Genomic DNA, 26,612 nt, shown 5'->3' with positions numbered 1-26,612 from the left:
CTATGAAAAATCTATGACATCTGTATTAGACAATTTTGAAAAGTCTTTGTTCGGTTAGATTATTGTACTATGGGATCGATAATGCAATTTATATATGATACAATAGATCAAAATGCCTATATACAATTTGATATATACTTTGAAACCGACTGTACAGTTCAAAGTGTTTCCATCTCACCAAACTCATCATCTTCCTCTTCTTCTTCTTCGTCATCGTCATCGTCGTCTTCGTCCTCATCTTCGCCGCTTTGTAGACTCTTGTAATAAGCTGCGATTACATCTTCAGGCGCAGCTTCATTCATGCCTGCATCGCCATTACTAGTCTCCACAATTCTCGGTATCGGCTCTTCCTTGACTGTTCCTTCCCGCTTAAGTACTGGCTCGTTTTCGCGCGTATTCGGAACCGTTGCCTCATCTGTCGGCTCTTCTTTAACAGACTTCTCGATTCCAATAGTGCTCTTTTGATACCACACCGGGAGAGCATTCTGTTGTGCCTTCTCGAGTTTGGTCTGTGTCACAATGTCGTTGACTTTATCGCCAGATAAGTCGACTTCGATTGAGAGGGTCGTGTTATTCGTGCCTCTTGCAGCATATCCAATCTTGTCAGGTGTATCTCCCACTTCGATTGACGTGGGCATAGCGACCTTGAGCGACATATCGAAATCGTTACTATGATATCCATTAGTAACAACTCCTTAAGAAACGGCTTCAATCAATCACGTACTCCGGAATAAACGTATCATCGATCTTCTTCAGAGTATCAATAATCCGTCGAATTTGAGACATGAGCCTGGCAAGGCGTTCTTGGCTGATACGAAGTTCGTCGCTATCGTCGTCGTCCTGTAAAATACTGCCGCAGTCCTCGCAAACAAAGCCTGACAGATCCGGCGCTTGTAGTGGGAGCACATCTATGGCGCTGTACCGCCGTTTACATAGTGGGCACGCATATCCTTGTCTGTCGACATCCTATTTGAGAATTAGATCGGTCCGACTAAACGCTAGTAAGCATATTACATTGCGCATTTTATCATTGAATGTTTCGCCAAGTTTATGTATCCTCCATTTGATCGCGTCTACGGCTTCACGATAATGTATGTAATAGTACGTCCGGTGCACAGGTCGCTGTTGGCCCTCTTTCGGTTCTGACCTTGTATGACTGATAACCAGAGTCAGTACCCGCTCAATCGCCTCGTGAAGCAGAGTTCTTACATTTTTAATAATCGATCATCTCGTAGCTTTGCGCACAATTTATGCAGCTCTTTCTTTTGAATTCCAACCATTTGCGGCAAATCGTCGTCAGATACACTTACCACATGTTAGCCATACGTTTTAGCTAATCACTACAGCGCACTCACACATTATGCCGTAATACGGCATCAAGGATAACTATATACCGGGTCTCGTAGAATGATCGCGCCACAAACTGGATCAGCACTTTGACATGCTCCATGCTGAGTTGGTTAAACCAATACTGGCAAATCGGCAGATATGGCTTCTTTCCCCTAGCTTCACTCTATGGCATTCATCCAGCCGTTGGATCAGTTTAGGCTGATATCTTATTGAGTCCAGCCGTCACTTGATCAGTGACGGTGAAAGATCGTAATAGGAGGTCATAGGGTTAGGGTGTAGTATATGCATATTTCGAGATCGCACCGGTCCGTCTGCACTTGTCCGCAAGTCGAAGATCGAATCGCCATTGATCTCGCGAGTCACGGCCTGATACTACTAGCGTGAACGGTGCAGAGATCGCAGATCTGTCTGATCCTCTCGTTATCTAACCTCAAGACGGATGTATAGACCGCAACTACGACGAGTATAGAGATGGCCTCCAGTGGGGGAGACGCGCGTGCCTGTATGGACCCTGAGGAGAAAGCACGCAGCGATGTCTTCCAGCGGGTATGTCCGGCACCAGAGTGGAACAAGTACACTAGCTAATACTGTACCATCATGTAGCTCAAGGCTATTTGCGTACCGTTGTCGCAGTTGGCTTTGATGTTAACAAGAGACGCGAAGGCGGAGAACAGGTTCAAGATCGTAAACGGTCTCGAGGATTTGGCACATACTCTCAGCACCATTCCGCCAGACTTATACAGTACACAATTAGGGGACTATGTATTTTTTCCTCTGTCACACTTGCTACGGCTTGGTGAGAAGTTAGATGATCGGACAACGGAACTCGTTTTGCAGAATCTCGAGTTGCTTATACGCAACACGTGGGGTAAGAATCTGAATCCAGAACTCGGTAAACAGATGTGCATTCTCATCACTTTCTTCATTGACGACGGAACAGCGTCAGACCCAACCAGAACCGCGAAATCAGTCTCAGATGAAACTAAAAGAGCCGGCGCGCGAGCTTTGCTGCAACTCTTCAGGGCCGCGTCTGTGTCAAGAGGACTCCGTGACGTGTTTAGAGACGGCGATAATATCCCTACTTTGGCGCATACTATTGCAGTCGCTGTGAAAATAGTGCTTGACAGCGACGATGTGGATTGCGAGCTTGCGGCTGCTGACTGTTTGCGCGTCTTGTTGATTTCGGTCATTGGTGACGGAGATATTATAGCTAGCTTTTTGCCTGGTATATCGTCGACGCTATGTAGAGTCATAACTCCTTCAATTAAGAGGGCACATTTCAAGGTTCTCACCAAATGTGTGGAACTGCTAGCGTTGCTCATTGCTCATACGATCCCGGACAATGATTTAGGCGAGATGCTTGAATCGGATGGCAGTGATCCTGCTTCAAGTCATTCTGGATCAGCGATATTGGATTCGTCAATTGCGCTATCCAGTTCAGTGGCAATGTCGCGACATGCCAGCGATGAGGAGGGAAGTAGTAGTAGTGGCAGCAGCGGAAGGGTCCGCGTGAAGGGCCTGAGATCAAAAGCATGGATCGAAGCTACAAGACATCAAGTGAAGTTAGCACTGGATCCAGTTACACGACTGCGCACATATCAGCGTCCTGAGGTGCGAATGGAGGTCCGAAATTTCTGTGCACGATTACTGCAAACTTCCTTCAGGGCACTGGAAAATTGCAGGAGTGTATTTCTAATTACTCTTATTTTTCTTTCCAGTGATTCGGACTACGATGTAAGCTTTGAATCGTTTGATTTTGTACGAAATTTTGGCCGCGATAACGATGAGGTCATTGATCTTGTGAAGGAAGGCGTTTACGGTTGGATAAATGGTCTGCAACGTACTCTTTCAATGCAAGATGAGCCCAGGAAAACAGGTCTGCTGTTGGAGCTCAAAGTTGGAATAGATCTGCTAATTGATTGGGATCTTGATATGGCGTTCTTGCAGGAGTCCTTTGTATCCAACTTTTTGGGCGCGATATCGCTGACTGCCTCCGAGTCACCGAAAGTTGTTGTCGCCTCAGATATTATCACGTCGTCCGACATCGTTTCACTTCAACGTGGGGCGACGGTAGAGATTTCTAGACTCGACGAAGGTAGATTAGCATTTCCACCTCTCGACATTCAACGAATGGTAGGAGTCAATGCGACTGAGTATCTAGAGCAGATTCTCGAGAATGTCGGTATATCGACAAATGGCCGCAAAATTCTAAATGACTGCATTCGAATTGCTTCAGACTCTGAGAACAGCTTACAGAGTCAACAAGTCGCCTATTGGATGTATGTTCATATGGTCAAAGGCGTACGGAAGTCAATTGAGATATTTGAAGATGACTCCACACGGCAGCTTCTGTCTCAGTCGGCTGAAAATTTGAACGACACTTCAGTGGCGTTGATTCAGGTCTATCTCGACAACGATGATATATCGCCAGAAAATACTTCCTTGGTCCTGGTATCCTTGGAAGCTTTGTCACTTTCAGCCGATATCATGGGGGTAGATTTCAAGCTCTCGCTTATGGATATTTTATATCCGGTATTAAACCTCATAGCATCTAGCTCTATTCAAATTCGGCAGCATGCCTACGTCGCCTTGAACAATATTGCCATGGCGACCAACTACGGCTCAGTGAGTGAATTGCTTGTCGACAATGTCGACTATGTCTTGGACAGTATTTCTCTCAGGATCAACACACTGGATATCTCTCCACGTACGCCGAAGATTCTTTCTGTCTTGATCAAGCTTGCAGGTTCGTCATCAATCCCGTATCTAGACGATATAATCGCGTCGATTTTTCAGCTACTGGACAATTACCACGGTTATTCTCGATTGGTGGAAGGATTTTTCGAGGTGCTCAGGGCCGTTGTTGAAGAAACCTCGATTGCATATTTGACGTCGTCGTTGTCGATAGAAGAAAAGCCGCGCAGCAAACGGCCAGGAATATGGGATCTGGAAAGCTTATTGACAGAAATTCAAAGAGCACCAGAATTTATTCTTCACGAGAGAGGGAACCCGCCGGTCGAGGAGAAAGTCGAGAACGATGCAGGTCATGAGTTGAGTGAAGAGAATGGGTTTGAAGAACACGAACTCGAAAAGAAAGTTGCAGAACGAGACGAGTATACACCCGATCCCGCCGAACTGTGGACTTCGCCGGTTCCGAAGCCATGGTACATGATCATCCGGCGCATTGCTAGTCTCACCAAATATTATTTGTCGCACGAATCGCCGTCGTTGCGCTATCAGCTTCTCGATCTTCTCCATACTGGCATGCCAATTCTGGCGACAAGCGAGAAAGAGCTGCTGCCGCTTATTAACGACACATGGCCACCGGTTGTTCAGAGACTTTCAGATCCCGAGTTCCATATCATTGTGGCGGCGCTGGTTGTTATATCCGACTATTCCAACTACTCTGGTGACTTCATGTCGAGCCGCATTGAGCAAGCGTGGCCGATAATACGGTCGCTTCTTCCGTGCGAGCTTCCGCGAGAACGCGAGGGCAGATTTTCACGGCCTGCACAATTATATAAGGCGGCCACCGCCAGTATAGGTACGATCGTGAGGCACACGCGCCTAAAGGAAGAAACGTTCAACTCAATTCTGGAATCGGTGGCGCCATTCCTACGGTATAACAACGATTTACGACAAGCAATGGAAGAAATATCCAGAGATGCTGTGTGGTTGTATTCCAGCGTCTAGACCAACCGTTTGTATATTTTCTTGCGTCGCTAGTTACATTTTTGCGATAACATTTGAACGGCGTGTTCCCATTATGATTGGTTTTGCAAAAGTTAGCGTTCAGCATTAGGCGGAGGTGTACATATAGTGAGAAGGATGAAACATGTAAATTGTACTATAATGCATTATTATCGCCTAACACAGAGTCCCACGCATAAGCAGACGACAGGGATGGCAGAATAAACAGAACATAACAGCTGAAAAGCTCACGACGTTTCTATTCGTCTTCTTGTACATCCTCATGGGAAGTATCATTATATCCATTGAATGCGATCAAATTTGGTGTACCAGAAGGATACGCAGGAATTCCAGTAAGTAGATTCTTTGTCGCTAAATATTTGATCTGCTGTTGGATGTCAGCAACAGACGCGCTTGGGTCCTTGGAAACAAGGTATGCGGTCAAACCGGCAACAAGTGGCGCTGACATTGACGTTCCAGACATCGCCCTTGAGGAGCCACTGTAGGTATTCCATGAGGACCGAATATTCACACCTGGTCTATCAGTTGCTAGTCAGCTAGGCTAAGTAATTGAAATCATTTCAGTCAATTTCGTACGCAAAGACATCAACGCAAGGACCGACATTCGAAAATACTGCTATCCGGTCCTGCCCATCACTAGAACCGACGGTCAGGACAGACGGATCGCTGGCCGGTGATATATTGCATGCATTGCCGCCGCGATCATTGCCAGCAGCGGCCACAACATGGATACCTTGACTGATTGCATTTCTCACAGCCCTATTAACCGATTGACTTAAAGCTCCTCCCTTGGGAGACGTTAGCCGACATATAAGTATCGTATAAGAAGGATGCCACTCACCAAGCTCATATTAATCACACTCGGCCCGCCATTATTAGCATGTTGATCCGCGACGTACTGAATTCCAGATATGATAGTGGACGCGCTACCACCGCCTCGATCGTTCAGGACCTTTACGCCAACTACGTTGGCACTTTTGGCCACACCGTAGCTGTTACCAACCGCGGTGCCTGCGACGTGAGTACCATGACCAGCACGATCCCTATTTGACGAAAGCAAGACCAAGTTGACGAAGGTGGCACGATCTGGCTGAAATTCTTCGTGGTCGACCATAATACCGGTGTCGAGCACGTATACAGTGACACCTAATCCTGGGTTCTCATCATACATGAATACGCTATCGGTTTCATCGGTCAATGTTTCCCTATGCGATAATCGTGCAAGATTATAGCCCGCATCGTACTGTATCTCGGTCATCTGCATGACAACATCAGACTCAACAAAGTCAACCTCGGGGCGCATCGCAATCATGTAGGCAAACGGCCTAATGAAACGACCAGCATATGCATTTAGCACTCTATCAAATCTTCGAAAAATGCGTTGATGAAATTTACGTCCGGTAATGGAAAGTTCGTGGCTCATCCAGGTGTAGTGAGATGCAATTTGGTCTGCCGTTGCGTTCGCCTTGAACACAATAATGTATCGATCCCGGAGGGAGCGAGTGCGGATGAAGAACTTTGGATATTCTTCGCCATCTAGAACTAATGAGCTAAAGTCAAATTCATCATCGTCAGAGTTGTTGACAGCATGCATCGAAGAAGGAGCAATATCCTGGATGTAGGATACTGAGTTGTCGGAGTTGTCGTTCGATACGAAATCATTTGTTGAATTCCTTGCAGTAGCCAAATGGAGGAACAGCAGTAGCTCAGCGGGTATTGTAATTAGACAAATAAACTTGCAGAATAGAACCATTGTAGAAGTATTGGAAACTTTTGCTTGCAAAGCATTTCTTTAAAGAACAGCGTTGACTGAAGTGGGTAGCACAGAGCTTAGTGACATGCCAGACCGACCCTTTGGTTTGATTCGCAACTGTTTGGGTTTGGAATCCACCAGTCCCTGGAAAACACTTCTGCGCTGAGTGACTAGAGAGGACTTAATAATTTGTGTCTGATCAATTGTACATTAGTAGGCTAATAAATAGTGACCGAAATTAGTCAGTAGCAGATTTTCTTTACCCATTTCCTGTTTGACATCTATTGCGAGCTTTGATTTTCCACTGTCGTTTTTGTCAATCTTTTCTCTTACTTCGACATCCCTAATATAAAACTAAAACAAAATGCATGATATGACGTCATAGCATTCCTGCGTCCGGCTCAATTAGAGTAGTCCACGGATGTTTTCGTATGGAATAATTGCTACGAAGCTGGTGAGAGATCATTGTGGTCTTCCATGTTCAATTCATGGAATACCGACTGGTCCATGGATTATAGTCGACCTCCATGAGGTAACTGCTACCAATAATATATATGGCCTGGCTGTCGCCAGTTTCTGAGTTCGTAGCTAGTTGCGGGGAATGAAGTTTCCTATGAACTCGCCAATCCCGATCTTTGTCCGTTTACGGTCGTCTACGGTCGTTTGCGCTCTAAACGCACATGAACAAATTGATAACGCTTTATCGCCATCTGAGTCCATAGATCCACGAAAACCAAACCGTATGGAGGCTGGAGTAAGGAGATCGGAATTCTGCTATATTATTCAGGGGCACACCCTCCCCCAAGCTAGATCCGGGCCGCTGGTTCACGGCTCCCTTGCAAGTCTACCTTTGTTAGGTAGGGTATGAATATATGAGAGTAGTGCCCAAATTCCGGGCGGTTCGAACTATCGGACTCACGGCAAACCGCACCAAGATATTGTCATCTCTTAAGTCGTTGTGATCTGGCCATGCCCACTGCATCGGAGTTCTAGCATTTCATTCATGTCGACTGCAGACACAACAGTGCTTAGAAACTGGTCCTAGAGGTGCGCCAAATGATCCACTCGCAAGGAGCTGGTTACGGACAAATGGAAGCAATGCTCTCATTCGCGTGCAACAACTCAGATTCACCCCGATCTTATCGACGCCGGACTGATTGCGGACCCTTTTGTCGATCTCAACGAGCAGACAGTTCAATGGGTCGGAGAGGCCGATTGGGAGTATCAGACGACGTTTACATACTCTTCTGGCGCCAAATTCACAGATCTTGTCTTTGAAGGATTGGACACGTTTGCATCAGTTTTTATCAATGATGTGAAGATACTTGAGACACAGAATATGTTCCATTGGCATCGCATCCCTGTCCAGAATTTGTTGAACGACGGCGACAATACCTTGAGAATATATTTCTTCTCGGCACTTCTCAGAGCTCGAGAATTGGAGGAGTCGCATAAGCCAATGCCATTGTGGAATGGAGAATCATGTCGTTTTTATATTCGCAAGGCTCAGTATCATTTTGGCTGGGACTGGGGTGCGCATACTCAAGCTGAACAAGCCAGATTACATATCTCACAGTTGTCTAGGTCCGGTCCTCCTTACCTGTGGACCATATAAAGAAGTGAAATTGGAGACTTATGACGCCACTATTACTGATCTATCGGTTCTTTTTGAGATTTCGGAAGCACTCGATGTCGCCTACGCCACCGTGATCTTGTCAACATGAGGAGAATATCATCACGCATTGGTCGACGTACTATCACTGGACGGATCGGTAGCAAAATCGGAATACGTTCTGTACTCTGGCCCAACACAGGAGACGAAAATTAAGCTCAAGGAGCCGGAATTATGGTATCCTCACAAGTATGGTCCTCAGCCACTATACCACTTCCGAGTAAAATCATATACTGCCTCGGATAGAGAACTTGTTGAGCTGTCGAAGTCTGTTGGCTTGCGCCGTGCTCGAGTAGTACAGCGTCCACTGGTTGACCAGCCGGGAACTAGTTTCTATTTCGAAATCAACAACATTCCGATGTTTGCAGCTGGATCAAACTGGATTCCAGCACACAATTTCCATACAGTCCTAACGAAGCAAGACTATTACAACTGGATTAAGCTAGCGGTCGACGGCAATCAAGACAAGCTCCGTGTCTGGGGCGGTGGAATTTATGAGTTGGATATATTCTATCAGTTATGCGATAGGTTTGGCATTTTTGTCTGGCAGGACCTTATGTTTGAATGTGGCCTCTACCCATGCACACCCGAGCTCGCAAAGAGCGTCACAATCGAAGCTGAACAACAAGTTCGCCGACTTCGCAATTATTGTTCAGTTGTTATTTACGCGGGAAACAATGAAGATTATAAGTTGGCCGAGTCTCTTAACATCCAGTGGGATCCGGATCGGAAAGATGGTGTAGCCGAATCAGACTTCCCCGGACGTGAGTATTACGAAAAAATCATCCCTTCCGCCGTCAAGCAATTTAGTCCAAGTACTTACTACCACTTGGGATGATGGCGGCAAGTCGACAAGTGACTCTACTGTCGGTGATATCCACCAATGGAACGTCTGGCATGGTACACAGGAGAAATACCAGAACTGGAGTCAAATAGGTGGTCGCTTTATCTCAGAATTCGGCATGTTGGCATTCCCAAATATCGAAACCATTAAATCTTGTGTGACCAATATATGTCAACAGTATCCACAGTCTGAAGTTCTTGATCAGCACGACAAAGCGTTTGGATTCGAACGGCGATTGGCATTGTATGTCATGGAGAATATCAAAATTGACTCATTGGATCTTGAGAGCCGGACCTATGCAACTCAGTTGATGCAAGCCGAGTGTCTCGCTTACGCATACAGATGCTGGCGACGGGAATGGAAAGGTAAGGGAAAGGAATACATTGCTGGCGCTCTAGTTTGGCAAATCAACGATTGCTGGCCTACAATATCGTGGTCAGTCTGCGATTTTTATCGACGACCAAAGTTGGCTTACTATGCGATCAAGAGGGAGTCCGCAGCATTGACCTTAGGCATTTATCGAAACCAGACGACGGAGGACGGACAACATATTAAAAGACTCGGAGCGGAAACTGGCACTGCGCATGTTTATGGCAAACAGTGTTTCGCTGTGGACGTATGGGGTGTGAATTCGTCGTTGTTACCTGTTCAAGGTGTTTTGATTGTTGAGTTTGTCGAGGTCTTGTCGGGACGGAAAGTTTTTGGATCAAAGCAAAATGTTAAATTATTGCCCAATCAGCCAACTCAATTTCTTACTGACATATCGGTTCCAGCAGATCGTCATACAGCAGTTTATGGACGTCTACTGGACGCGTCCGGATATCCGTTATTGCACGAGCAGCGGACTGGCCACAGCCATTGAAGTATTTAACTTTCAATCCTGCCCTGAAAGGTTATCGCGGAGGTCACGGAGGATTCTGTTGTCGCCGTGAGCACAAATTTCCTGGTCAAGGGCGTAGCCCTGCATGTGCCTGGCACAACTTTTGAAACTTTTGATGACAATGGATTTGATGTGTTTGAAGGCGACAATATTATTGTGAAGGCTGCTGGTAACGTTGTGAAGGGAACTGCTGTTACAGTAGAGTACTATGAGAGAAAGAAGTGACGAGGCGCATGTATATGTTCGCTTCATTAACCATATTTAACGGTGTGGACAGACATCTAGATTATTGCCGTGGCGAGATCTAATTTCACTGCTGAGACTTGGGTCTGTTGCAACCGTGTAAATATGGCTCAGGTCCCGGCGCGGTCTCAAGAATTTCCTCGACAAATGGCGCTGCGCGTATGGTATCCAGAAGGGCACTCCTGTGTCTATTGGACAAGGTCAATTTCGACCAGTTGACAAGTGGAACAGCGCAGTAACGGTTCCAGGGTCCATAAAAAGGTTACCCAGCTTAAGCTGCGCCTTTACTGCGCCGCATCGTGGACCGGCTGACACCTACCCCGACAGCCGCAGCGGTTGCGTAATGTATGCCCAAACCAGGTATGATCCGTCCGCATTGAGACAATTAGTACACAACTGCGATTTGTGGTCGACTTTCACTTGAGCCGACTGATTGAACAGTTCCATAACTACAAAGATATTTACTTCAGACGATGGCTCAGTCAAATCCTGTACGTGTTGTTCTCAGTCTGAATGACCGCGGCTAACTGCATCCAGGGCAATTTCTACCAGGAGCAAGGGGTCTACGCTGGATCTGGCCAGCCTTACAACCCCGACATGCCAATGTACCCAGACAATCGCGCTCCCCAGTCCATTCCAGCACCGCCGTCGTCACAGGCCCAGACATTCTCTGACGGCGCTCACGAACCGCCGAGATATTTTGAGCCGTCGTACGCCACGAGCGATTATCAGGCTGAGAAGACTCAGTCTGGTGAATTTTACGATCATCACGATAGCCATAGCGGGCCTCCGATCCAGTACCAACCCATCAATCCAACGTCGGCACAGCCAGCTTCAACTGCGTCGTTGAGGTCTGGATCTCAGGTAGTCATGCAGCCGCCGAATCACAGTGCTCCATTATCTCCGACCCTCAGCTTCGGCTCGGGACTGGGTAACAGGACAGAAGACTTCTCGCAACCAGGAAAGTTTGGAGTTGTCGATGTTGACACTGTATATCGCTCGGTACCTTCAAACGGAATGTTCTTCGGTCCATATCTTCGTTATGGAAATATCGATCTACAGACAGGAACCTGGTACGGATCGGTAATGGTAGTTATTGCATCGAAGTTCGCGCCTTACTTTCAAATTCATCCAACAAACGACATTAGCCAAATCAGGACTATTGATGCTCATCAAATCTATCAGTACGAGAATTTCCGGTTTTTCAGGTACAACATTGCCCTTAACCAGTTGCCTGGGAATACGGGTCAATTCTGGACATACGCCATCACACATCAAGGAAACACATTGACGTATCAGTTTATAGTCGCCGGCACGCAAGAAACTGAGTGGAAGTTCATGGCGTTCTCGTGCGCTGATTTCTCGTTGTCGGTCAAGGAAGACGAACGTGTTGAACTGGGCGGTATCGGTTATCTGTGGGAGGATGTGCTCAATAAGCACCACCAGATCGGCGGGTTGCATGCAATGCTCGGCGGTGGTGATCAAATTTACGCGGACCGAATGTGGAAGGAAATATCGTCGCTTCAGGACTGGCTTCATACGAAGGGCAAGATAAATCGCAAGAACTACGAATGGACTCCTCGTCTTGAACATGAGATCAACCTCGCATATTTCTTCTACTATACAAATCACTTTGATCGTGTCGGTATCCGCGACTGCTTGGCTCAGATTCCAAGCCTGTTCCAAATCGACGACCACGACATCTTTGACGGTTACGGGTCATATCCGGAATATATGCAGGAGTCGCACGTCTTCCGGAACATTGGACGGATTGCCTTCCAATACTACTTGTTATTCCAGCAGCAAACAACAGAGGATATCTTGCGAACCAATGCTGACCCATTTGATTTATTCACCGTTACCGGTAACGGATGGCATTTCTTGAAATATCTGGGTCCCACATGCGCTGTTCTTGGTCCAGACACTCGTGCAGAACGCCAGATGAAGAGCATCGTTGGCGAGGCGACCCATCGGGAGTTATTCCGGCGTCTCGAGACTTTACCACCGTCCGTTCGTCACATTGTTCTAATGCTGGCAGTTCCCATTGTCTATCCGCGTCTAACAACTGTTGAGCACATTTTGACTGGCGTTAAACATGCAAAGCGCGTTATCAACGGTACATGGAACGTTATTGGCAAAGCCACTAGCAAGGTAGCATCTGTTGTCGGCGCAGAAAAGAATACCAAAGATGGCTTTGACAGTGTCAAGAAGGCGTTTGGAAAAAGTGGTGTAATGGGATCGCTTGTCTCCGGATTCGGTGAGATCGACTTGCTCGATGACCTTGCTGACCATTGGACTCATGAAAACCACGCTTTGGAGCGAACTTTCTTCGTTCGAAACCTGCAACGAATCGCGCGCGAGAAAAGTGCGCGCATCACGTTTGTTTCAGGCGACGTTCATTGTTGCGGCATGGGTCGGTTCTTCAATCCGGACGATCCCGATAATTATCAGCTCATGTACCAAGTTATCAGTTCCGCTATTTCGAATGTGCCCCCGCCTGGAGCAGTCATCCGATTGTTGCACAATCGCGATAAGATCTACTTGCCTGAGATTGGCAGGAAGGAAGACAAATCTGACACGCGTGAAGAGATGCTCGAGTTTTTTGAACGCGACGTTGATGGCGACAAGCTTGATCTCCGCAAGTTGATGGGGCGTCGAAACTACGCTATCGCAGCACTGGAACCGGACGGAACAATGGCGTGGGATCTCTATGTTCAGAAAGGAGGTCGGTATGGAGCTGCTGAACGCACGCAGAAGTATGGTCCACTGATTGTCCCGCCAATCGCGCTGCACGGATCTAGGCCGAACGTCGGCAGCTATGGCGTTCCGGACGGATCTGGCTACGATGAACAGTACCGGAGACAACAAATGATGATGGCGCCTGGTGGTGTTTACGGGCCGGGTGGTATTGCCGAGGGAATGAACGACATGCAGGTGAAGCAGCAGTAAATGTGCGAACCTATGCTTTATGTATTATATTATGATTCAAAGTACCGCCGCTGTGGTGGTTGGACAATGCAGCATTTTTCGAATGCACGTAGCGACCTCCGTAGGGAATAGAGTTTTCGGGAGCAATTCCTTCCCAATTTGCTGCCTGACGAGTGGTTTGGTAGGGTTAAGGCTGTCCAAGTATCTGCGATAAGAACGATTGATGTTGACCCAGTCGCTACGATGCGGGACAGCAAGAACCGATCACGGCGTTAGAAACCGCCAATTTTGGATCACCCTAACCCTTACCTAAATGCACAGGTAATTGATGTATATTCCATATATAGCATGCATCAACTGCGCGACTAAGTACAGCAGAGAAGCAACGGAGGACACCGTTATATTAAATAACTTACAAGAAAATCATAAAAACGATTATGTGAAATATATTATATAGCATGCGAAATTTTAAGCTCACTCCAATTCCAAAGTAGGGATCGGCACGGATACACGGATAACGGATATATCCGTGGATATCCGTCGCGGATACGGATACGGATAGAGAATATGCGGATATGGATACGGATACGGATAAGGTAATATTGATTAGTCATATCCGCGGATATATCCATGGATATCCACGGATATCAAGATTCTGGCGACCGTCGATGTCATTTGTACCTTTTTCACGACAAAGACCGCAGCCTTGCCTACCTAGCCTCGGGAATATAGTCAATGTACCTCCATGCTTTCCTCGCATAATTTCGCACATTCTGAATCTGGATTTTGCTGGCATTGCAGTTGTCGCTAATGAAAGCTACACGCTTTGACTCAATCGTTATTTACTCTGTTTGACGCGTCTTCGCGACGAGACTCCGAATCAGGTGAAACCACGTGACTAACAAACACCTCTCATATTTATGGCATAAATGCCTAAATTACAGTAGTATCTATTGCGTAATCCCGCCAATTTTTCCCACTCCCATAGTAAAGTGGCCGTACAAATGTAGCAAACCTCGGTCGGTTTTGTTTTTCGTCAAATATAAACTAGTAAATTGTATTTTTAAATGGACAATCTATCGTCTGATTTAGTTTCTAGGAGGATATCTACGTGGTGCCATGACGTGATGTTTCTAGAAGTGTGGTCAAAAATTTGGTCGGTTCTTGCTGTCCCGCACCATAACTCTAAAATTAATCAAAGATAGTCAGATGAAACAGCCTGGCTTGGCTCCGAGGCTGCACTCAAACCAATTTAGTCAAACAGTTGTACTTGAGATGCCGGTTCCACGTGCACTACAGCAGCGACTTATCGTGAAGGAAGGATTGTAATTCATGGCGGCAGATTAGTGACTGTTGTCGCTCAGGTGATAGTTTGACGACGGAGTACATGGCCAGGCCAGTTTGTCACGTACCTGCGCCCTTGTGGACCAGTATTGATTTTGTAAGCAGAGTGACAGACTCGCTTGCAAGCCCTTCTGTCCATTTTGAAGCTGTGTTATCCGATGTAACTTTTCGCGAGCGTCGCACGGCCCTCCCTATCGTTCGCACGGATGAATTGGAACAATAATATTTGGTGTTAGTTTTAAATAGTCCGGACTGTATTCATGCGGGATTAACGTTTTAGTTCCTGTCAACGATTCGAGGATTCCCGCACGAGCCATGGTCTGGTAGATGACGAGATCCCAGACATTATGTCTAAACTACGACTCATATTGGCAAGCACAGCCCGAGTCCTCGAATTCCAGAATCACGAACCGACGACAGTGTCCGCAGGGCGACGAAAGTTAAGGGCAGTCACAGATTCATTGTTGCCCTGCTCGACCGCTCGGTCTCATCCTAGTACGCCCATCAATGAAGCCAGACAGTTCCGTTCAACGTATCTGAAGCACCGAAAAGTGAAGAAGGCCGCTCAATAGACACCCACAGTTGTGAAGGTGGGACGGACTTCCGAGTCTCTAGTTTTCCTAATACACGTCTGCGTCGGCTGGTTCGTTACGAGCACCCCCTGCGGATGGAACTGGTTGGCTTGGGCCGACGAAACCCTTTGGCGACAAAAAAGCCGAGACGTGCACAAGTTAGGACAACTTGCAAGTGCGCCACAGAGCAAATTATGCGCTGCCGGATTCGGGAAAGCAAGTGCAAAACCCCTTCATACATACAGTAGAACCCCGTTAAGCCGATTCGCTGTAAGCCGATAACCCCATTAAACCGATACTTTTATTTTCCCTAAAAATTCGTCTCATGGCTATTAATCCATTTGAATAAACCCATAACCTCGCTAAACCGATATGAAATGGCTGTAAACGTTACATCGGCTTAACGGGGTTCTACTGTATGACTGTAGTCGTTATCGGCAAGCTTCGGAAGCCGAGGCGAGATGTGTCCTGAAACGGAAACGCCTTTGCTGCAACTACTGGTTATTGCAACATTCGGCGGTCCAGAACCTTATCACGGTGCGTCAACGAATCGTCGGCGCGATCGGGTCGAGTCCGAGATCAGGGCTGGGCAAGGCATAAGGGGCAGGAGATAGCGACCGACTTGTGCAGGTCCACTGACGCTAAGGCAGCAAATCGCTGTCAAGTACTGTACTACTTGACAATGAACAAGATCAGTTACAGCAGTCTTTAAAGTTTTGACACAATTTGCTTGTTCTGCGGTACGACTTTGCGAACGTGCCCTGTCAAAGAAATTGCCGTACGTGCACGGCAAAAACCGTAGGGCGACAAGCTAGAATTACTTATAGACTAGAGCTAATTACACCTAATAGTCCGACTATTTGCGGCATCAATATATATGATAATGCGCAATGTAATTTAATATTGGTCTAGGTTGGGCATCAAAAACCGTAGCTGCTGTAATGGGCTAAGAAATAGTCGGGGAATCCCGGAACACACTTTGACGGTTTGCATGCGTTTTGACTGGAGAAGACAGAAAACGGGCTGAACAAAGAAGGTTTAGATCCAAAGCTTCTTTTGGGGCAAGGCATATTCCACGATTTTCGTGCGGCAATCTATTTCACCCATTTGCACGTGTGGCTCGTAACGGTCGTGGCCGGTCATGGCTTTCTCGAAGCTTACCCGGCTCGTCTCGCTTGGCCGCACCCCTTTCGGTTCATTGCGACTGGCAGTCCACCTAGTTAAATGCGCTAATTTGTCGCCAGTACGAACCAATACGGAGCCACTGTGCGTATGCTGTAAGCTGCTGGTAGACAAAGGTCTATTGCATGTCAAAGATCGACTATCGATCTGGACAGACTTTATGTCGAATTAAACTATCTAGCAAGAAGTAACTGCTGTATGCATTTTTACTGTTTAGTCTTTCGCGAGCTTATAAGCTTGAGAGCTCGTTAAAAGACAATGGCTTGTTCAACAGAATATTATCTACAGTAGAACCCCGTTAAGCCGATGTAATGTTTACAGCCATTTCATATCGGTTTAGCGAGGTTATGGGTTTATTCAAATGGATTAATAGCCATGAGACGAATTTTTAGGGAAAATAAAAGTATCGGTTTAATGGGGTTATCGGCTTACAGCGAATCGGCTTAACGGGGTTCTACTTCACACCCTTACCAGCGAGCCTGCGGAAATGGTTAGCAGAGCCCCATGTTTGTGAGTTTAAGCGCTGCTGTTGCTGTGACAACTAGTATTAGTAAAGCAGGCTTTTACTGGGCAGAAAACGTTACTGATAATAGCGTCCTGTGTCGTCATTATGTCTATCCATCCCGACGTCCTGATGCTTACAGGGCCTGACGATTTCAACCACAAAAATCATGTGGGTCAGTGGGATCCTTCATTCATCCCATCCCGCTATAAGCCGTTGCGAGGGGATCATGGTGAGTGAGCGGGGGTTGAGATGCAATTTGAGCGGCTGACCGCCAGCAGTTTAGGACCTGCTTGGCATCTGCTACGCAGAACCGCTGAAGCGGGTAAAGTCTGGGTGTCGCAGTCGGCGACGTCGACAAGTAGTGTCTTAACATAACTCCTTCAACAGCATCGCCAGACGATATATCTGAGTCTGTGAGAAAGCACTGTTCCACAATCTGTCACGAAGATCGACCGTTATCGGTTAGTATCGACTTCTACAACAGCCCTTAAATTCTCAAATCCTGCACGGTTTGGCCATAGCCTCCTTGCGAAACTCTTTGCATGTGCTCGAGACAGTGTCGACTTAGTCACGGACCGTGTCGGTCGGTTTGGGCGGCCGCCCGAATGATCTGCGATTCATGAACGAGATTTATGCGTAGATTACGAACCGGAAGCACTGCGAATCCGAGTCCTATGTGGGCACGTGAAGCAAGACTTGACTTCGAGTAGTCGGGTAGGGGCAAGCAGGCAGTGGGACCGGCTCACCGCGCTCCGCTGTATTGCGACAGGATGGGAGTTCGATGGTTCTGTCGGCGGCTTCTCCTGAAGAAATGGCTCCGCCGAAAGTCCCAGGCCGACGGCCTAACAGACCGAAGCAGACCGGACCTTTTCGCCAGCCGTCGAACGGCGATCATGTGTTCCAGAGCGGCGCTAAAGAAAAAGAAAAAAAAAGTAACAACAGGGGCATGCGACGAGACGAGATCGGCAGCGAGCGGCGACGAGGGGGGGCGTGGCCAACAGATCTGGCGTCTGGCTGGCTGGTTGAGCGCCGTCTGCGGCCAAGCATCTCGCACTTCTGTCGACTGCCACTCGACTCGGCTAGTGTGGGCCTTGTGAGAGTAGTACAGCACGCGAAAATCTCATGGACTAGTAGCGGCGATCGGCGTGTTCCGTCAATTACCCGGCCCCTACCGGATCGCAAGCGTCATATATCGAAACTCGTCCGGGTAAGTCGGGGAATCCGACTCTGGACGGCGCCTTGTCAAAGCACGACATGACTGGGCTGTGGGGATTGCGCCGCCTCAACACATCTAGCAGACCACGCGATTGCTAGAGTAAGAATGTAGTAGATAGACCAGTAGATGGCATAGTGCACGTGGGGGGAGACGATGGCCCGAGCAAGAGCACCGGCCGTCTCCGTCGGCTAGAGGGCTCTCAGCTGTCGAATACACACGAAATGGATGACGTCGGAGTAAGTCAACGGCCCCAACTCTGTAGTCGGTCCTAGGCCTGACTCTGAGCAGAAAAGCAGAATGGCAGGTTGATTTGGTTTTACTGTCTGTGGATGCTAGTGTTGGTGGAGGTTGAGGTTGTTGTGGCTGGTCCACAGCCTGGCTCTACACTGAATCTGGCAATCATCTCGTCTCGTAATGTCGCGCTCAAATCGCTTTTTGCGCCATGTCGAACCTACCACAACTGATCACAAATGCATCTTTGCGCGTCCCCTCCATTACTGCGGAAGGCTGTCTATTCTGATAGATTTTTTTACCAGCGCACGTCCTCATGGAGGACCGATAATATCGACTGTTGTCACATGCGCGCGCGCTGCCAGATTTGATCGACCCGTCCAAATGGCAAGCAGCTCGACGGAATAAATTCGGGACAGCATGATATGATTGTCCATTGCATACATCACGCCGCGTACTGTGCCACGAAGGAATTGGTCAGTAGCATGAGTATTCGCTGCTGTTCTCTTCGGTCTTGTGTCGAATGGCATAACTTCTCGTTAGCCGAATTGGGCCGGTGTTCGGTTCTGGAGGTACCGTGAAACACCGGACGACGGCCAAAGTCGCGGGGACGTTTAACCTTTCTGGCTGTGGGTTAGGGCAACTCGCTGGCAGGTACACACGGATCGGGGCGGGGTTCTTAGCGTACGAGCCGTACCCGGGCCGCATCTCATTATTTATTTTTCTGCGGCCACATAATAAATGTATATCCTCCCTCGCCCGCTGCTCCATCGCGAATCCTCCTAACCCCTCCCCCCTCTGCTCCCAAACTCCGCTGCAAGGTCGAAGTGCAATTCACCAATGCCGCATCCTGCTCATATGGACGACGCTCTGCTGCTCTCGCCTCTGGCGCTCTCTGCGCCTGCAGCGGCGTCCGGCTTCCACCAGATCGCAGTCTCGGTACCGTACTTCACGTCCTTCGCAGCGAATGCGCCTGTGTCTTTCCAACCATTGTCATATCCTGCTGCCTCAGCTCTCGTTCGATCCGAGTCAGAGTCCTCGTCGTCTTCGTCGGCGTCGTCGTCCGGATCATTCTTCTGTGGGCCGCCAGCATGCGCTGCCTACTACGAACCCGACCACGTAAACGGTCATCCGCCGTCGTCACCCACTACAATTGTCTTCTCCTCTCCGAGACAGGGCGAAGCTGAAGCTCACTACACGGACTTACAAGAATTACCTTCGACTCCGTCACGGATACCTCGGGCACGATCAGCCTCGACCTCGTCTTCGTCTGGCATGCCTGTCCAGTCCTATCATAACGTTCCGGCATCATCGGCTCGACCTCCTCGAAGGCGGACCCTCACTCACGCCGAGAAGCACATGATCTGGAAGCACGCCCGCGACCATCCCAACGACTCGCAGAAGAAAATCGGAAAAGTCTTTGGCGTCGAGCGAAGTACCGTGTCCAAGATCTGTAAGGCTCTCAACAAGACCATGGAGGTGCGAAATAACAGTGCCCCGCGTCCGCACAGTGGTTCCGGCAACATGTCCAGCAGCAAGTTTCGACATATTGAATCTAAGCTGGCGGACTGGATCCGGTCTTGTATCGCTGACGGTCAAGTTGTTCGAGATGATGAGATCCGGGAACAAGCGTTGCTGATTGCGGCGAGCTCCACCCGTCGGGACGAGTTGGTGAGCGGGTTCAAGGCTAGCGCGACGTGGATCGAGAAGTTTAAGCAGCGACACCGCGAGTGCTTTGTTCCGGTCGCGCGTTCTGCAGGATCAATGCACACTCGATCCAGAACCAAGGCTGAGGCTGTTCCGACTAGTCAGCATTTCGTTGACCCAGAAATGGCCGCGGACGACGTGGACGATGATGAAGAGCTCTATCCAACGTCATCGACGTCATCTACAATATTTCACCTCGAAGGTCTGTCTGCCCAAGATCCAACCCCGATGCTAGATGGCTTCTACCCCGGTCCTTCAAGTGTCGCCGATGTGGACTTGTCTCTCCAGTATACTCCGTACTCGACCTCGGCGGCCTCGACTTTTTCTTCGATATCTCCACAGTCCTCACCTGAGTTGTTGACACCGATCTCTGGTTCGTTCCCCACGCTCGACTACCAAACCACGAACGCACCTTTACTTGCCGACATTTCTGAGCAGTGCGGTGGTACATACTTTGGCATGCCTACGGCCGATCCCTTATACGCGCAAGGGCTGCTCTCTCCCGACTATTTCTCTGCTGACAGTGAGTGTTCCGTTGTTTACGATTTACCATCGTACGAAGTACCATGCTAACAAGATGACAGCATTCCGGACGTTGTAATGGTATTGGTCATCGTCGTGTGATATTTGGTTTTGATCGTAAAATAGTGTATTATTGTTACCGGATCTTTGGAGTTTATTTTGGCTCTTTGTGCAATTATTAAGTTTTTGTATAGTGGAGTTTTAGGGATGCCTCAGTTTTGTGGTTTTAGAGTGTGGATATGCTAACTAATATACTATCTGTTACCGTGTTCTGCCACAATGTAGTGTGGACGTGCATGTGTCGTTACAACAACGTAGGCCCGCCACATACACACAAGAGAGCTATACCTAGCTATATATAACCCAATGCTTATTATGTCGTCAAATATATACAGTACATGGCTCTGAGCGTCAAATAACTACAGCCCATACTTTTCAAACTCAAGGACAGCGAGGCTGGGCAGGACCTCGCCCCATTCGCCCACAATTTCGTGCTTCGTGTCCTCAAACTCCTTTAGAATCATGGGATGAGGCACCCACACTACCTGGCATCCCGCCGCCTTGGCGCCCATCACGCCAGGAATGCCGTCCTCGAAAATCAAGCACTCCTCAGGCTTGATCAGTTCAACATGATCCGGCAGCTTCGCATTAAGAGTTGCAAGCGCCACTAGCCAAATATCCGGCGCTGGCTTGCCTCTGCCCTTTGGAATTCGCGGATCATCACCCAGTACCATGTTGTCGTCGTCGAACAGACCGAACAAATGGCCTAGATGCGCGGTCTTGAGCAAGTAATTGCCCCGATGCGAAGACGTGGCCAGTGCGATAGGAACCTGAGCCGCCTTCAATTTTTGCAGCAACTCAACTGCGCCCGGCATGGGCACTGTGTCTTTCCACCGTGTCTGCTGCCGCTGGGCAAAAATAGCGTACAGTTCGTCCGGCGAATACGGCAGCTGCGACCATTCTAGAAGCCGGGCGGTGGCTTCCGTGCCGGGACGACCTTGCAAATCGGCCTTGACTGACCACGGCAGACTCGGCTTGCCGTGCTCCTTGAGCACGCTGTTTGTCACTTCAGAGTAGATGTCTTCCGAGTTGATAAGTAGGCCGTCCATGTCAAATATGCAGGCCCGAATTGCCGGACTGTTCGCGTCATAATTAGCACTAGCATTTCCCCACCATACGCGACAAAAGTCTTACCGTTCTCTAGTTGCGCCCATTTTTTTTCTTTTGAATCCCACCTGTCCCAAAAATATGCAATTCTACCAATTTCTATCTATGCGTCTACAACAGAGAAATAAAAATGCCACTCTTGGACTCCAGGCAGCCCTGAAATCTGCATGCAAATATATTAACAATGGGGGGGGGGGGCAATTCAGGGACGAGATCAGAACAGTTCTTGGCTGTTTCGTCGCAAGATATCTTTTGTCCCAAACGCAGCCAGCGAGTTTGCGTCAGCCCAACGCCCTAACCCCTGCAGTACGAAACCCGAGGTATTGTTGTCACATATTACCTGCCCCACGTTTTTGGCCGAATGGGCCTCATTGAACCGTACGGTTGCGTACAACTTTATTTTTTTGGTTCCCAATAAAAAGGGCGTATCTTAGAATCAATTTAAATTGAATATTGAATACATCAGCTTTGCATGATCAATCTAGAACGGCAGATGCCACTCGACGATAACCGGGTCGAACAGGGCAAGGGCTGCTTGAACTATGGTAGAACTTGTTGACAGGTACGGGGAAAGATGACGAGCAACAACTACTTTGCGGCGCCTGCAAAAATACTTTGACTTGCTGGGAAAATGACTAGTGCGATTGACATATTAGTTCGTGAAGATGACCATACTGGGATTCGAGGTCTTGACCGGCTCCGATCGCTATGGTGTCGACACACTTTCACAAATATCCCTCCTTTGCTGACCGGCCGCCATAATATTGTATGACTGTGGTATTGCGATGGCTCACTCGCTTAAAAAATTCGTTCGGTACGTAGTCTCGAACTTGCCCGTCGACTCGTCTCCAACCCGAACGCATTTTCGTCGTCGATCTAATCTCTCCAATCGTTCACAAACTTACAACTCCATTCTGATACTCGAGCGCGGAATACCCGAACCGAGTACGTCAGTCATCCAGCGCCGTGTTGATCGCGGCACGTTGTTCGTCCAAGATCGACGAGAGTTCGCCATGCGAGGGTATGGGCGATATGAATCGCACCCAAACAGACAACAAACGCACTCCATGCCGAGGCCAAGTCAGAGGCAAAATATCATGTGCCAATTGATAGCCGTTCGTGTTGGCGGGCAGTGCTTGATTCTATTTTTAATTATTTTATTGCAGGTTTGTCGGATGAGCCGTTGAAAGCTGGTCGCGTGCGTGGTTGACTGTATTGTTCCTTTGGATGTCCGCTTTGACCAGCTGCCTACAGCAGCTCTTTGTCAGTATGAACTCACTTAGAATGGCCGATCCTACTGGTCTTTAAAATCCGTTGCGTAGTTATTAACGGACAGGACGGCTCGTTGGCCCATCCGTGGGTTTGCTAAGACGTCGGTATCCTTCAACACTATTCTGCCTTAAGATCGAGCGGAATTGAATAACATTCGCCAAGGACACTGGATGAATCGGCTGACAAAGGTTGCCCCCGGCATTCACGTCAAATTCTCCCGACAACTACAAGCAAGAATCATCTGACGGTAATGGCAACCAGCTTGGGATAGATAAATCCAAGTTACGTCATGGTCAGAAGTTAGAACTTTCTATCAATTTTTTTAATCTTTCTGCGAGTTATTATGTACAATGTCTCTGCGCCGTACCCGCTGCATGTATGTAGAGAACATGTATGAGTCAAGGATTGATCGCGTGTATGTGTAGCGAGCGATGGGACGGCTGTGGTTCCCCCTCATTTGCACGCGCGAAGTCTAACGACACTCCGCGTCGTAAAAGTCATACGTTCATGAATATCCTGCTATCGCGGCCCAAATAATCTGTTAACATTGATTTCGATATACCTCACATATAAATCTCGCACTCCGTATATGTATTAGTTTGGATAGAGATTGCAATTCCAGCTCCAGCCTGCCGTACGATACTGCCGGAGAATGAGGAGAACTAAGATTACTACTTCATAGCCAGCTAATGGCGTCATTCAGACCGCACGTATGTTTCTGGCGCAGTAGACCACTCTCAGCAAACAGTCGATCCCCTAAACCGAACGGCACGGCTAAATGGACCCCGCTCAGGAAGACGGCCGGGTAAATTGTCTGGCTGTCAAAGAGAATCACGTGCGGATCAGCGCTCCCGCCCTCCCAATGCGCGAAGAGCCTTTGGCGGAACAAGATGCGCGAGTACACAGATGCAAAAATACACAGCCTAGCGAAAAAGTGCGAACCCGAAGAAGCGGAGAATTATTGTGGATCGGGACGATGCGGGGAAAACCAGCTGATGTGTCTCTCGACCTTGATCAGCGGATCGCAATACCACACGGCCGGGGGAACTTCAACGTCGGTCAGCTTCGTTTAGCGAACGCTCGCGTCGACGGCTTTATTTTTTCTTGGGTATCAATCGATTGAGCCTTACCCGGAAATTGCCGTCGACCCCCATTTTCGTTGTAGATCCATGTAGTCATCTACTTTTGTATTTACCAGTTTTCCCGCAGTGCGGCGGTCGATGTGCACCGAGGCCGCACACTTTGCCGAAACGCGACGGCAAAGTGCATGCAATCGACCAATGAATGATGTCATGTGGGTGCGGCCGCTGATGATCGTCCCAAAGAGCCGGAGAAGTAGATGCGAACTAAATCCTTCGTAACAAATTGCGGGACTGGCTTTGTAGCGGACTTGAGAGCCAGCTAACTATTGTAGCACCGCAGTCGCTGCCTGCTTTCGCCCTGGAGATCGCTGCAAGGGAAGTAACCCCTGACTACACACTACACATCTATCGTAGAGGACTTAATCTGCACTCAGAATAAGATCTCTTACCAGTTTTCGCACCACACTTCCCAATTGCTGGAAGTGCTATGGAAAGTACCTTCAACGGTAACTCAACGGGCTGGCTGAGTTCTGACAGGCCGTGTCGAAACTCGGCTTCCCCGCATTCGGACCTGCGGAGAGAGTCTATCATCATGGGTGAGTGCCAGTTCACCCAGCGCCAATTTGCCGATGGCCTATCATCAACCAATACTACGTCGCCACTGTCTCACTCGGTCGATCTTGATCATAGAAGAATTTCTTACTTGCCGTTGTAGTCTCGTTTGTGCGAATGTCGACTGTGGCTGCTACGGTGGCATTACAGACGCCACTGACGTCGCACTGCTGCCGATTGTCGTCGTCCGCGTTCCATCAGTTTCCTGAGCGATTTCTAGCATGGCAATATTTGTTGCTGCTGCCAATATGCAGGGATGACACCGTAAGCGATCAAGTTAATAACCCCGTTCTATTTAACCTTGTGTAATTCTAGCATGTCTTTCATGAGGGTTTAGGGTTCGTCGCTCGTCTAATCCGACGCTAGACTCGTTGAGCCTGTTCCAAACCGCTGAAATTGTAAGACAGATCTAAACCTAATTCGCTGCCTCGAGCTTCCAGGCTGACCGCGACCTTCGCGTCGCGGATTTTCGGTTCGGTTTGCTTCGGCTTCCCAGTTCTGGAATTGTCGTAAACGGCGGATTTTGTAGTTTGTGGCCCGTACGCATTTACTGGGTCGGACAAATCGACGAAGGTGTTTGCATCCTAAATTATCTTCTTGTCCTCATACTATTTATAGAAGTGGGTACGATTTGCGAGCAACTCGTAACACGCAATCGTATAGTCTATACGATTACTATACGATTGGCTGTAAAAGTTTACGATTAACTATACGAGCAATCACCTGAGTCGCTCGCAAAAAATCGTATAGTCAGGCACGTGACCTAAGGCTTAATAAGGTTTAAAGAAGAATGAAGTACAAATGCCTAATTACATGTCCGATTCCTTCGCGTATTGATCTGCCAGTAATGTGAGTGTCCTCATAGTCCCCGATTCCAACGAGTTCGTGATAGGACATGTTAGTTGTAGATTTCGATCTAGCAGAGTCCTTGATAGACCAATTCCGACAGTGCTTGCAAGTTATCAGCTGATCGTTCCTAAGCTTTTTGGATCGCTTAGCCTTCCACTGTTGGCTTAGAGTTGTAACTTCAAACTGCTCCCAGAGCCAGTGATTCGCAGTCCCACGTGTAGGTTGAGAAGAAATCACATCGTCCGTGATGACTGGTGAGATCCCTTGCGCTTCCTCAGTCAAGTTCCTCGACAATGGTCGATCGACAATCTGGCTAATACAATCCTCCGGCCCTAGCTCAAAGGAGCTCTCAATTGGTGACTGTAGGCCGCTGGCGAGCGAGACGTTCTCCATCGGCTCCTCTCCTTCGTACCCATCATTCAATAGCACGTAATCTATAGCCAGCTGGCGACGAGAACGTGTAGAAGGCTCCATGTCGAAGGCGCCAATGCAGTAATGAATAGTAACTTCCTCTAATTGTTGATAATATTTCAGAGGACAAGAGGCAAAAGGGGTTCCCGGCAGGGGTTATAACCCTACCTTCCTAATTAGGAAGACGATTACTATACGATTACTATACGATTTCAAACTATACTATACGATTACTTTACGACTAAACCTTAATTTTTACGATTAACATTACGAATAATCTCCAAAGTTGACGGTACCGTAATCGTACCCACCCCTAACTATTTACTTATCCATAGTTTAAGTGTCATTTCTCTGTTAGAACCTTTCTACTTTCGCCGAAGACGGCATCTTACTTAGCCTACCCAGCTGAAATAGCGACGGTGTCGGCCATCGGCCACAAAACATGAAAAAAAGTTTATAGGACGTCGAAAAGAAGAAATTCTAAATATTCGCCGTGCAGTCCTGCACGAATTCGAACCGGGCTAGCGGAAATTGCAAATTCCGCAGTGATAAGTACCAT

The 26,612-nt window shown here is 48.2% G+C and overlaps 7 protein-coding genes across 7 annotated transcripts; 3 read left to right on the top strand and 4 right to left on the bottom strand.

Moving 5' to 3' along the window:
- Positions 1 to 112: 112 nt before the first annotated feature.
- POJ06DRAFT_301180 (TFIIE alpha subunit-domain-containing protein) lies at positions 113 to 1,565 on the bottom strand. Its single transcript, XM_056190733.1, has 5 exons — positions 1,356 to 1,565; positions 1,210 to 1,305; positions 1,015 to 1,156; positions 725 to 966; positions 113 to 669 (listed from the first exon to the last, which is right to left on the bottom strand). The coding sequence occupies exons 1-5, from the start codon at positions 1,448 to 1,450 to the stop codon at positions 159 to 161; spliced, it is 1,086 nt and encodes a 361-aa protein (XP_056043976.1). The 5' UTR covers positions 1,451 to 1,565; the 3' UTR covers positions 113 to 158.
- Positions 1,566 to 1,683: 118 nt separating this feature from the next.
- POJ06DRAFT_209991 (armadillo-type protein) lies at positions 1,684 to 5,212 on the top strand. Its single transcript, XM_056185426.1, has 2 exons — positions 1,684 to 1,896; positions 1,954 to 5,212. The coding sequence occupies exons 1-2, from the start codon at positions 1,822 to 1,824 to the stop codon at positions 5,041 to 5,043; spliced, it is 3,165 nt and encodes a 1,054-aa protein (XP_056043975.1). The 5' UTR covers positions 1,684 to 1,821; the 3' UTR covers positions 5,044 to 5,212.
- An 87-nt stretch (positions 5,213 to 5,299) lies between these two features.
- On the bottom strand, positions 5,300 to 6,876 carry POJ06DRAFT_275600 (peptidase S8/S53 domain-containing protein; the record flags this gene model as incomplete). The annotated part of the gene is made up of 3 exons (XM_056189653.1): positions 5,903 to 6,876; positions 5,638 to 5,849; positions 5,300 to 5,579 (listed from the first exon to the last, which is right to left on the bottom strand). The coding sequence occupies exons 1-3, from the start codon at positions 6,812 to 6,814 to the stop codon at positions 5,300 to 5,302; spliced, it is 1,404 nt and encodes a 467-aa protein (XP_056043974.1). The 5' UTR covers positions 6,815 to 6,876.
- Positions 6,877 to 7,817: 941 nt separating this feature from the next.
- Positions 7,818 to 10,848, top strand: POJ06DRAFT_295486 (glycoside hydrolase superfamily; the record flags this gene model as incomplete). The annotated part of the gene is made up of 7 exons (XM_056190513.1): positions 7,818 to 7,838; positions 7,887 to 8,346; positions 8,399 to 8,520; positions 8,629 to 9,282; positions 9,335 to 10,048; positions 10,070 to 10,120; positions 10,223 to 10,848. 7 exons carry the CDS (start codon positions 7,818 to 7,820, stop codon positions 10,433 to 10,435), a joined length of 2,235 nt encoding a protein of 744 aa, XP_056043973.1. The 3' UTR covers positions 10,436 to 10,848.
- On the top strand, positions 10,652 to 13,679 carry POJ06DRAFT_106095 (uncharacterized protein). Its single transcript, XM_056183986.1, has 3 exons — positions 10,652 to 10,694; positions 10,781 to 10,944; positions 10,991 to 13,679. The coding sequence occupies exons 2-3, from the start codon at positions 10,927 to 10,929 to the stop codon at positions 13,400 to 13,402; spliced, it is 2,430 nt and encodes an 809-aa protein (XP_056043972.1). The 5' UTR covers positions 10,652 to 10,694; positions 10,781 to 10,926; the 3' UTR covers positions 13,403 to 13,679.
- A 7,191-nt stretch (positions 13,680 to 20,870) lies between these two features.
- Positions 20,871 to 22,058, bottom strand: POJ06DRAFT_222709 (HAD-like domain-containing protein). Its single transcript, XM_056185660.1, has 2 exons — positions 21,855 to 22,058; positions 20,871 to 21,797 (listed from the first exon to the last, which is right to left on the bottom strand). The coding sequence occupies exons 1-2, from the start codon at positions 21,872 to 21,874 to the stop codon at positions 21,080 to 21,082; spliced, it is 738 nt and encodes a 245-aa protein (XP_056043971.1). The 5' UTR covers positions 21,875 to 22,058; the 3' UTR covers positions 20,871 to 21,079.
- A 3,420-nt stretch (positions 22,059 to 25,478) lies between these two features.
- Positions 25,479 to 26,373, bottom strand: POJ06DRAFT_275595 (uncharacterized protein). Its single transcript, XM_056189652.1, has one exon. The coding sequence runs from the start codon at positions 26,114 to 26,116 to the stop codon at positions 25,574 to 25,576; it is 543 nt and encodes a 180-aa protein (XP_056043970.1). The 5' UTR covers positions 26,117 to 26,373; the 3' UTR covers positions 25,479 to 25,573.
- Between the last annotated feature and the right edge of the window lie 239 nt (positions 26,374 to 26,612).

The sequence above is a fragment of the Lipomyces tetrasporus genome (assembly GCF_029532465.1).
Source record: "Lipomyces tetrasporus strain NRRL Y-64009 chromosome Unknown POJ06scaffold_5, whole genome shotgun sequence".
Classification (NCBI taxonomy): domain Eukaryota; kingdom Fungi; phylum Ascomycota; class Lipomycetes; order Lipomycetales; family Lipomycetaceae; genus Lipomyces; species Lipomyces tetrasporus.
The sequence above is the reverse complement of the archived record's forward strand: the minus strand, read 5'-3'. Positions and strand labels throughout refer to the sequence as shown.